General features: G+C 43.2%; 1 protein-coding gene across 3 annotated transcripts in view; it reads left to right on the top strand.

Annotated features, from left to right (window-relative positions):
• Window positions 1-12039, top strand: part of LOC119974000 (FYVE, RhoGEF and PH domain-containing protein 3-like) — a 351115-nt gene that overhangs the window by 255728 nt on the left and 83348 nt on the right. For all 3 annotated transcript variants that reach the window (XM_038812760.1, XM_038812759.1, XM_038812761.1), the window contains exons 5-6: window positions 6216-6305; window positions 10017-10153. In XM_038812760.1, coding sequence (XP_038668688.1) covers window positions 6216-6305; window positions 10017-10153 — 227 coding nt within the window. The remainder of the gene's footprint in view (window positions 1-6215; window positions 6306-10016; window positions 10154-12039) is intronic.

Genomic DNA, 12039 nt, shown 5'->3' with positions numbered 1-12039 from the left:
GGAGTGTAAGGTGCCAGGTTGGCACTGCCAAAGAGCAGTTCCTGAATGGGCGAGGGGGGAGGGGGGGGGGGGGTTTAGGTGGAGGGGGCTTTGCCAGGGATTCGGAAGAGGCTGCAACAGTATTGAGATTGGGGAGTCCATTTAAAAATGGAAACCTGATCTCTGAAGAGCTGGGTCTGTCAGTAGGTTTAGGTACTGTCCATCTTGGGGCTAATATAAAGTCCGATCCTGTGGGCGGAAACAAATTCTAAATGTCATTGAAAGGCAGCCAACGTCACTCCTGGCATCAGCAGGAATCACTCAAATTTCCTGCTGGCGAGAGCACTTAGTCTGCAAACAAGAGAATTGCACCCATTATGTCTGCATGAACCTCTTGATTGTGCTTTGGAATTGTAGCCTCCTGTATAGTTACAGAGAACAGGCTGCAGATGGTCAGTCTAGAGCGCTTTATTTACCCAGCACTTGAGTGCAGTACTGAAGAAGCACTTTTATTACTGTTCTTTAAAAATCCAAGTTTCCCAATGCTGGAATACCTGTGAAGAAAGAACACCAGCAAGGATTGGATGATAGTTTGCCTTGGAGGCAAAATGAGAGAGGTAGGGCTTTAGTGTCGTAGAAGTGATCTGCCTGGCAGGAATAAGTGACAGCTTGCAGGAAGCAACTTAAAAGAGGTGGAGCAATCGTGAAAGGGAGCCTCGAGTGAAATGGGTCGGATAAAGCAGAGCAGAGGCGTTAGGCAAAAAGCAAGAGGGAGACCGTAAATAGTTGAGGCAGCAGAAACCGTGATGGAGTGGGTGCTGACTTTTAAAATGGTGGACAAGAACTTGAAGCAGGACGAGGGTATAATGTCGCCCCAGATTTATCGAGTCAGACGACAATTCTGCTTCTGCATCCTAGGGTCTTAAAGGGAGTAACTGCAGCGATAGTCGATGTATTGGTTGCAATCTTCCAAACTTCCTTAGATTTTAGAAAACAGTAAATATAACAACATTATTCAATAGGAGGGAAAGCAGGAAACAGTAGCCCAGTTAATCTCCCGTCTCTCATTGCAAAAATGCTAGAATCCATTATTAAAGAGATAATTGCGCAGCATTTAGCAAATAATAATGCAATCAATATGGTTTTGTGAAAGGGAAATAGTGTTTTTCAAATTTATTACCATTATTTGAGGATGCACTAAGCAGGGTGGATAAAGGTGAACCAATAGATGTGGTATATTTGGATTTCCAAAAGGCATTGATAAGGTGCCACATAAAAGGTTGCTGCAGAAGATAAGAAAGAGCTCATGGTATTGGAGGCGATAAATTAGCATGGATAGAGGACTGACTAACTGGCAAGAAAGTGTGTGTTGGGATAAATGGATCATTTTTAGGTTGGCAAACTGTAACCAGCAGACTGCTGCAGCTATTAATGTTAGTGCTTCAACTATTTACGATCTACATGAATGACTTGGATGAAGGGACTGACTGTATTGTAGTTAAATTTGTTCTTGATACAAGGATAGGTAGGAAAGCAAGTTGTGAGCAGGATGCAAAGGGCAAACATTTGGCAGATGGCGTACAATGTGATAAAATGTGACTGTGTCCTGTTTGACGGGAAGAATAGAAAAGCAGAGTATTAGTTAAATAAAGAGAGACTGCTGAAAGGTGCAGTACAGAGGGATCTGGGTGTCCTTTACGTGAATCACATAACCCCGCAGGTACAGAAAATTTGGAAGGCAAATGGAATGCTGGCTTTCATTGCAAGGGAGTTGAAAGTATAAAGTAGGGAAGTTTTCTTACAACAATGCAGCACGTTGGGGCGACTACAACTGGAGTACTGTGTAAATTGTTCATTTCCTTTCTTAAGGCAAGATATACTTGCATTGGAAGCAATTCCAAGAAGGTTCAATTCGCTGATTCCTAGGACGAAAGGGTTGACTAATGAGGAAAGGTTGAGCAGGTGGGGCCTACACTGTTTGGACTTTAGAAGAATGAGAGGTGATATTGTTGAAACATGTATGATTCTGAGGGGCTTGACAGGGTGGATGCTGTGAGGAGTAACCACTCGTGGGGCAACCTAGAATTAGAGGATAGAATCATAGGATCATAGAATTTACAGTGCAGAAGGAGGCCATTCAGTCCATCATATCTGCACTGGCCCTTGGAAAGAGCACAGTACTTAAGCCGATACCTCCACCCTATCCCCCTAACCCAGTAACCCCACCTACCCTTTTTTGGTCACTAAGGGCAATTTAGCATGACCAATCCACCTAACCTGCATGTCTTTGGAATGAGGGCGGAAACCGGAGCACCCAGAGGAAACCCACGCAGACACGGGGAGAACGTGCAGACCCCGCACAGACAGTGACCCAAGCCGGAACTCGAACCTGGGACCCTGGAGCTGTGAAGCAATAGTGCTAATCACTGTTTTACCGTGGCGCTTTAAGATAGAATCTTAAGTATAAGGGTCCCTCTGTTTAAGACAGAGATGGGGAGGAATTTATTTTCTGAAGATTGTTAGTCCTTGAAATTCTCATCCACAGGGAGCTATTGAGGCTGGGCCATTGAATATGTTCAATGAAAAGTTAGACAGAGATTTAATTGACATGGGAATCAAGGCTTATGGGAAACAGGCAGAAAGGTGGGGTCACAGTCAAATTAGCTATGACCTCATTGAACGGTGGTTCAGGCTCAATGGCCCAAATGGCTTACTCCTCCTGTTGCTAATGATCTTATGGTCTAGGTGTTTGCAATTGCCATATGTTGACATACGGTTTTCCGATACAGGAAACTAGATTAATACAGACAGGAAGTGTACACTATAAACAAGTCATTATTTGAGGAACGTCTGCGGCTTCTGTATACTTTAGTGCATTTGTTGCGTTTTCCCTGTAACACAACATAGGATTTCTAAATGACCTTATTGAGCCAGATTGTCGCAGACGTCAGGTGGATATAGACTGATTATGGGTACCTATATGTTAAATGCAGTTTAATATGGTACATGATGCACTTTTCAGTTGAAGTAATATGGAAAGGCAGTGCAATCACAATTCACTATTTTGATGGTGGGTGGAAGAACAAAGGGACCTTGGGAATATTCACAAATTCTTGTAGATGGCAGAACAAGGCTGCATTTAACCAATTGTGGCATTAAGGAACCCCAGTAAAACTAGAGTCAATGGAAATCAGGGGGAAAGTCTCCGCTGGTTGGAGTCCTACCCTAGCAGAAAGGAAGATGATTGTGGTTGTAGGAGATTAGTCATCTCAACTCCAGGACATCACTGCAGGAGTTGCCCAGGGTAGTATCCTTGGCCCAACCATGCCAACTCACAGTAGCAGCAGTGTGTACCATCTAGCAATATGCACTGCAGGAATGCAGCAAGGATCACGAGACAGCACTTCCCAAACACACAACCACCACCACCATCTAGAAGAGCAAAGGCTGCTGCTACATGGCAACCCCACCAACTCAAGATCCCCTCCAAGCCACTCACCACTCTGACTTGGAAATATATTGCTGTTATTTAATTGTTGGGTCAAAATCCTGGAACTCCCTCCCTAACAGCACTGTTGGTGCACCTACACCACATGGACTACAGTGGTTCAAGAAGGCAGCTGACCACCACCTTCTCGAGGGCAATCAGGGATGGGTAATGAATGCTGGCCCAGCCAGTGATGCTCATATCCCTTGAATTATTTTTTTTTAAAAGAAGGAATTTTATAAAGTGTTTGGTTTACTTGGCTCTTTAAACGGGGACATCAAAACATGGACATCTTGTACTTTTTACACAAATCACTAGTTAGGCTTCAGCTGGAATTCTGCCTACAATTTAGGAAGGGAGCTGAGGCTTTACGGAGGGTACAGAGGAAACTTTCCACCTTGATGGCAGGACTGAATGGCTTCAGTTTTGTGAAGAGTTTGGAGAAGCAGGGATTTCTCTCCTGAGAGCAGAGAAGGTCAAGGGGAGACCTAATATGCTATTCAACATGGAGCGATGGCGATAGAACAAGTAGACAGGAACTGTTTCCTCTGACAAGTAGATCATTTTCCAGAGACAATGGATTTAAAGTGTTTGGCAAAAAAAAAAGGGAAATGAGAATTTTGGACAGAAGGTTCGGATTAGGAACATACTACCTGAAAGGGTAATTGAATCAGATTCCATTTAAATGTTTAAAAGACAATTGTATATGTATTTGGCGGGAGCTATTGAGAGCATAATGGAGAAAACGCTGCGCCAGGACATCTCATTTCAAATGGCCTCCTTCTCTGCTTTGATTCTGTGATTCAACAATCCGCTTTGTTTTTGTGATTGTAGATTTAACCCCAAGTGTATCCCTAAGTTGGATCTGCTTGTTATCGCTTATGAATTAGTTACACAGCCATGTTAATATATTCTACTGTGGCGTGTGAAAGAGGAAGTGAATGACTCAGCTAACAACACTGAACTCATGGTGTGGTGGTGGTAAAACATCTGATAAAACAGAAATGATTATCTGGTCTTGTCTTTGCCTTCATTGTTCAGCTAACTCTGGACTCGATTCTCCGGTCCCCTGTTCTCAGCAGCAAGCTGTTCGCTGGCGGGGGAGTTTCTGTATTCCCGTCGCTTGTTAATGGGATTTTCCATTGAAGCCACCCAATGCCGCCGGGAAACCCGCGGGTGGGGGTAGGCTTGACTTAATCCTATTCTGAAGGAAATAAAAGGCAGTCAGTTCATGATTAAAATTTTATCTTGATTTATCATAGTCTGAATTATCTAAAACATGAAAAGCTTCAGCTCAACTCACACCTTTTAGTTACCAGTGTGGCCAACCATGTCAACATGATGGAGGACAACATTGCATTAATAGAACCCAGACCTTTCTGTCTGTGGATTGTCAGAGACTGGATTTACGACCTAAGATGTGCATATGGACCCTGCAGAAGTCCCAATATGCTGACGTCCATGGGAATCGCCCGAGAAGTTTGAAGTATCGATGGGCGATTGCCCTGCTCCCTGAGACCCTGATTCCGAGCTAGTGTTAGAGACTTGGCACAACTCTGTACTCTAAGTACTCTGGAAATGTTAGACAGAAAAACCCTGGTCTAGCTCCTGAGTGACTATAAAATTGATACCTTCCCCCCCCCCCCGCCACTGAAGATGTGGAAAGGCATGTGGACATGAAAAGGTCTGGCTCTAGCCAAGAATCGGAAGTTCACATTTCTTGTGCAATTCCCACGGAGGTCAGATCATCAGCACTTCTGCAGGATCTCAATGTGCATCTTGGGTCATACGCCCAGTCTCCGATGATCCAGAGACCGGAAGGACCTGGGCTATTATATTTACATAATTCCATGCTAACAGAGTTTTGTGTTTGGAAACTTGTTGTATATGAAAGACATCTGCGACTATTTCATGCCTGAACATGCAGTGGCATGGCTTAGGCATTGATCCAGAAACATGGCTATGTGGTAAGAACCAGCAGTGATCGTAAGATAGGGGACATGTGTCCAGATGTGACAAAGAGGAAGAATGTATCTATGGCAGTTGACGGGGAATGAACTTCGCATTGTTTAGGGGACGCTGTTTTGGATCATGGCTGATTGTATGGGATAGACACGGGCTGGAATTAGCTTACAGGAAAAAGTAAAAGCAGAGCTGGGACATGAAGCACAGAGTGAAAAGTGGAGAGAACATGGTCTGAGGGCGGGAATTTACATTAATACAGGAAAAATAGTTCTTCAGCTTTAACGCTCCACTTCCTCTCAATATCAGGCTCAGTAACTCCTGAACTCTTTTACATATAACATAACTGATGTGCCATCAATGAACACAAGACGAGTAGTGAACGTAACTGAGGCTTTAATAAGCTAAATAGAAAGCCTCCTGGTCTCTGATCCCGAACTGGGATTTTATACTGAGCCCGAGGGGAGGCGGAGCCATCAGGCAGTGGTTTACCACATTACATGTAATACAGTAGCAGTTTACCACAATACACATATAATATACTACAGTGGTTTAACCACCATAATCAGCATTTAATACATAAATAATTGTAACCTGAGGGAGAAAGTTAGCAACTATAATTCATTCTTAACCTTACAATCATAAGCTCCAATATTTTTGAACTTCTGCCCAGTGAAATGCTGGGCAGAAGTTTATTTTATTTTTCCAAATTAATGGTTGTATTTTGTATATTTAATTTTTCACAAATTAATATTGTCGACTTAATATTAACGTTTCTTTCTGCCAGTGCACAGATCCAGAGAAGTTATACAAAATTGCAAATGAACTTCTGCTCACAGAAGAAGCCTATGTGAAAAGGCTTCACCTTCTGGATCAGGTAATACAAAACATTTATGTATGTTGCTTTGAGGTGCTTAAATAAACTTTTTATTTTGTGATTGTTATCTGAATTTGGCCACAAGGGGATTCAGACAGGCTTGGTGAGTGGACAAGAATATGGCAGAGGGAATATAATGTGTAAAAGTGCTGGGAAAAATTGAAATGCAGAGTGTTTCTTAACTGGGGAACGATTGGGAAGTGTTGATGTCCAAAGCGATGTGGGTATTCTTGTTCACGAGTCATTGAAAGGCAACATGCAGGTGCAGCAACCAATCAGGAAGGCAAATAGTCTGTTAGCTTTTATTGCACGGAAGTTTGAGTAGAGGAGTTAGGTCTTGCTGCGGTTGTATAGAGTCTTGGTGAGATCATGGCTGGAGGATTGGTCTCCTTACCGAAGGAATTCCGTAGGGAATGTGCAACAAAGTTCACCAGACTACTCCCTGGGATGGTGAGCGTTTCCTACGAGGAGAGATTGAGGAGACTGAGCCTGTATTCCCTAGATTTTAGAAGAATGAGAAATGACCTAATTGAAGTGTATAAAATCTTTACAGGGCTCAAAAGGATAGATGCAGGAAGAATGTTTCCCCTGGTTGGGTGTCTAGAACAAGGGGACACTGTCTCCGAATAAGAAGTAGGTTATTTCAAACTGTGATGAGGAGGAATTTCTTCAGTCAGACTCCAGAGGGTGGTAAATATTTGGATGTTTCTACCCCAGAGGGCTGTGGAGGCTCGGTCATTGAGTGTGTTCAAGGCAGATGTTAATAGATCTCGAGGTACCAATGACATCAGGAATATGGAGATAGTGTGGAAGGATGGCGTTAAGATAGTAGATCAGCGTTGATCTATTGCAGAGCAGGCTCAAGGGGCCAAATGGCCTACTCCTGTTCCTGTGTACAAAGAGTTTGTCAATGTAATAGGAAATAGCTGAAACGGGTCACAAAAGTCTTCTAATACTTCAAAAAAGCAGGGAAAGATGCTTGGTGGCTACTGGAGATGCAGACAGATGTTACTTGAAAGTTGGCCGTGTACCTTTTCTGCAGTTAATGAAGTGTTTCGGACCCACGTCATGTTCTTGTGAATGTCACAATTTTAAAATTACAGGAGAATATAATACTGTAATTAAATAGTGAGATCAATGTTGCACTTAGCACAGTTCTGACTCGCCTTTATCTTCAAACTCTGGATAAACTAAATAATCTGAGAACTGAATCTGTCATTCTTTTAAAATGAACTGTTTGCAGGGATTCCCCTGAAGCAATTATGATTGATAAAGAATAATCGGCGGGATTTGTGTCAATGCAATTATTAGTCCATGTGTGAATGCACAGGCACAATTTATCATTAACTCTTCTCTATTCAAGTGCATGAATCTGCATCAAACTAATGGGCAGGAAAAGGCCATCAAACCTGCCGCACGTTATCACAGCTTTCCCACCCTCTTCCCACCAAGTCTTCCCACCCTCACAGCCATTTAGTATCCTGGAAGAGGGAAAGTATCAGATTTTGTAAAAGCCAAAGGCAGACACGGTCAAAAATACACTGGAAATGTCCTCTCTGACCTCCTTAGGCAATCCAGTCCGGTCCAGGAAATCACCCAAACCTAGGGCGCGATTCTCCCCAAAAATATCAAACTTTACTTATGGCGGGTTTTTCAGAATGTTTCCCGCCTGCTCTGCTGGCGAGATTCCCACCGCTGATCAATTACAATTTGTCACCTTTTTGGACCCTGGGGAATTTCTCACCGGTTTAGCCCACACTCAGGATTCTTTTTAGTGCTGGGAAGCTGAACTCCGCGAATGGGCAGCCATTTTGAAAGGGTGCCCCGATTCCTAAGTGAGCTACACCCTTGGGTAATACTAACCCCCCCCCCCCCCCCCCCCCCCCCCGGTGATCATGTGTCCCCCCCCCCCCCCCCCCCCCCCAAGCCCCCTTTCAGAACCCCCTTCTTTCCAGGCCCCCACCTGTCAACCCCCACCCCCGTTCCCCTGGAGGCCATCCACCATCCTTTCATGGGCATGCCCTCCTCAGGCCATGGCCCTTGGCAGTGCCACCCTGGCACTCGGGCACCATTGCACTGCCACTCTGGCACCCGGACAGTGCTCCAGCTAGCTCACAGTGCCAAGGTGGCGGTGCCAGCTGGCATTGCCATGATCCCCATGCTCCAGGGGGAAGGCCAGGAAGCCACCCTGCATTGACCATGGCCACTCCAGTGGCCTGGGAGACACCCCCAGGTGCTGCACTGCCTGGATTGGTGCCCGGCTGCAGCCTCCCTTGGGTGGCCGGTGAATCGAGGGAGACTGGTGTATCATGAGCCTTAAGTATGTTTAAGATCTATTTTCCCGAGTGTCATTTAGTCCAGCCCTTTTTGGGCGGAGTTCCAAATCCAATGCCTCTTGGGATTTAGGTGAATCCCACGAGGTATGGAGGCTGCCAGGAAGCCTGTGGGTGGCTTCACCCAGGATTCACTGGCCGCATTGTGCTCTCGCTCAAGTGCAACATGGCCAGGGAATCGCACACCTAATGCTGTTTATTAAGTCTATTAATTTAATCTATTTAGAACATCAAATTAAACTTTTCATATTGAAATGATTTTTTCCATTTTTATCTTTGGAGGCATCTCTCTTACAAACTGTTTCAATTACATAAACTGCCTATCACTTGTCAAAAGCTAATTAGCATTTCTAATTAAATCTAATCTGACTGAATTATGATTATACAAATTACGTGATCAGGTTGCATCAGCCAATATGTGGCAACAATGCACAAGTAACTTTTTAAAATTGGTTCTACAGGCTCCAGGTGCAGAATGTATTGTCTGGCAATGTCTTGGATAAGGGATTCGAAAAATTCAGAATCTGCGGAGTTCTGTTGTCTATGCAAAACTCTTATTGATGCTGCTTTTCCTCTTGATGATTTACATATCCAGTATTCGTTTTAACCTTGACCACTTTTTATTTTATATGGCCCCCTTCCTCCCACACTGCTGGAAACAGATGTGTTTACTGGACGACTGGTCCTGGCATCTTTTGATGGTGGGGTTCAGTGTGGGGGTTGCATTTTCCTGTACATATATAATACAAATACACAAGTAACTGTGCTGTGAGTAATGAACTCCATTGTAAAATTGGTATCAAATTTGAAATGGCATTGTTCATAATTTTGTGTTGTAAATGTTACGGTGCCTGAAACATTATTGAGCATTTTGTCTTGAAACTGGCATAAAAGTCAGGAGTTCAGTATTTATAAATGCAAGCCCTTCCCCATTGGGCCTGTAAAATTGGCTGTGAATTCCCTACTCTACTGCACACATGTCTCCAATTATATGGACATGTCAGCATGGTCCTTCATCTTTCAGGATTTGTCATCCTTATAAGTTCAATGGAGATGGATGGCAAGAGTCTGTGGTTAGAGAAATCTCCCCATGTGTGCTGCATGGCTAAACGCCAAGGGTGTATTTAATTAAAATCAATAATTTATCAAAGGTTTATCCAAGACCACTTGCTAAGGTAAATAGATTTAGATGGAGTAACTTAGAAATTTCTTTTTTATGTCTGTCACAACAGAAATAATGGCTTTTTAGATAAAGTTTACCTCAGTATTTCGTACCAAAATTTGTAAACTATCCTCTTTTTGTATAAAACGATCAATTTCTATCTGTTTCAGTCCACGCACATCATTACATCAGTTATTGTGCCTGCTCTTTATTTAGGTGTTTTGTGCTAAATTAAATGAAGCTGGCATTCCACAAGATGTGATTACTGGGATCTTCTCAAACATCTCCTCGATCTATTGCTTTCATGGGGAATTTCTATTACCCGGGTTAAAGAAAAGAATTACAGAAGAATGGTGAGTAATGGAAATAAGCTTCCATGTGTGGGAGATCAAAACTGCAGCCAAGTTGGAATCATTGAGGGCGTGTTGCTTGCAATTAATTTCATATGCTTCATTTTTATGATCAACTCATGAGTGTGTGAGAAGAAAGATTTAAATTGCGCATTTTCTGATGTGGTCTTTTATTCATTTTTAAAATATGTACAAGATTGTTTAAAGAACATTATTGTCAGGGATATGTAATGGTTTCTGTTGTATGTTTCAAAATCAGGCCTCTATAATAAATATATATATTTATACATGTGTCTATGATGGTGTGTTTATGTATGTGCATGTATATATAATACATATTTTTTATATAAAATATATATAATTTATATATTATATAAATATAATATAAAGAATTGATGGGCAGGATTTATCAACCAACCTGCCGCATGTTTTTTGATATCTCAGGAGGGCAGCTAGCTGGACTTACTGGTCCCGCCGTTGTCAACCGGATTTCCCGTTGACAGCCCCCCTTGTCGCCGGGAAACTGGTGAACCGGCGTGGGACCGGAATATTCTGTTGGCGTGAACAGCCGGTAAATCGGGCCCTACAAAAAGGGAGAAAGGTATTTGGGGGTCAACAGTAAATGTACACTGGGTATTAAAAGAGACAAACTGAAAATTATTTGAAGGTCCTGCGGGGACAAAAGGTCAAGGACCAGGGACAAGTTAGAACTACAATAAATAAAAAAGAACATTTCTTGGGATAATAACTCTTTGTAGAATTTGGTCATTATGTTGATATTTGTCAATTTCTTTTATGCCTCAAAAATCCTTTCAGCTACTTTAGCTAGTAAAAGCTCAGGCCCATGTTTATTATCTGTCCATGTGAAGTGTGTGCTCAGTGTACCACATGAGATTATATTTAACCCATTATTTGTGCCAGTTGTGTTAACCACTAGCATTCATAGAATCTTGGAACTTTTGCATAGAAGGATGCCGTTGGCCCATAATGCCTGTCACAGCACTTTGAATGAGTTCATCCTATTTAGCCCCACACCCCAGCTTCCTCCTCGTAACCCTCCAAATTAATCCTCTTCAATTACATATTCAGTTGCCTTATGAACGTTCTTGTGCAATTGGCTTCCACCATTCATTCAGGGAATGCATTCCACATCTTTAAAAAAACACTTCATTTCCCATCTCGTCCTTTTGTCAATTATTTTAAATCTATGATTTCTGATTGCCCCATTTGACAGAGGTTCTATCTCTTTGCTCTGTCAAAACCGCTTACAATTTTGACAGCCTCTATATTAGGTTGCCACTGTAAGGAGAAAAATCCCATCTTTACCTTCATGCCAGGGCAATTTGGCAAGATTGGACACATAATTTGAGTACAGTTTGTGTGTTAATAGATACTGTATTATCTGAGTCACCATCCTCCAGATGAGGCACTAATCAAGATCCTATTTGTTCAGGAAACTATTGAACATAAGATAGACAGTCAAATGCATTGTAAAAATTAAAGGAGCGATTCAGAGACCATGTGGTGCCCGACGCAGATCTGGGCGCAACAGGTGAATCAAGCGCGAGCCCCAAATCTGGATCCCCGCCAGGCACGAAACCGCACACCCAAGTCACCAGACTCCGCCCGCCCGTCACAATCTGGATCGCGCCCAGTAAGGGAAAGATCCAGATCTGCACATTTAAATGAGCCTTACGCTTAGTACTGGTCTCCACACATGTGGGCCAGTCATAACGGCACCTCGGGGAGCCTCCCAGGTGGCCCTTGGGTGGTCAGGGAAAGGGAAGGGTGGCACTCCCCTGGCACCCGGGCACCTTGTCAATGCCAGCCTGCCACCCTCAGTGCAACCTGGGCAGTCCTGGGCGGCACTGCCAGGGTTCCAGGTTGGC

The sequence above is a fragment of the Scyliorhinus canicula genome, chromosome 11 (assembly GCF_902713615.1).
Source record: "Scyliorhinus canicula chromosome 11, sScyCan1.1, whole genome shotgun sequence".
Classification (NCBI taxonomy): Eukaryota; Metazoa; Chordata; class Chondrichthyes; order Carcharhiniformes; family Scyliorhinidae; genus Scyliorhinus; species Scyliorhinus canicula.
The sequence above is the reverse complement of the archived record's forward strand: the minus strand, read 5'-3'. Positions and strand labels throughout refer to the sequence as shown.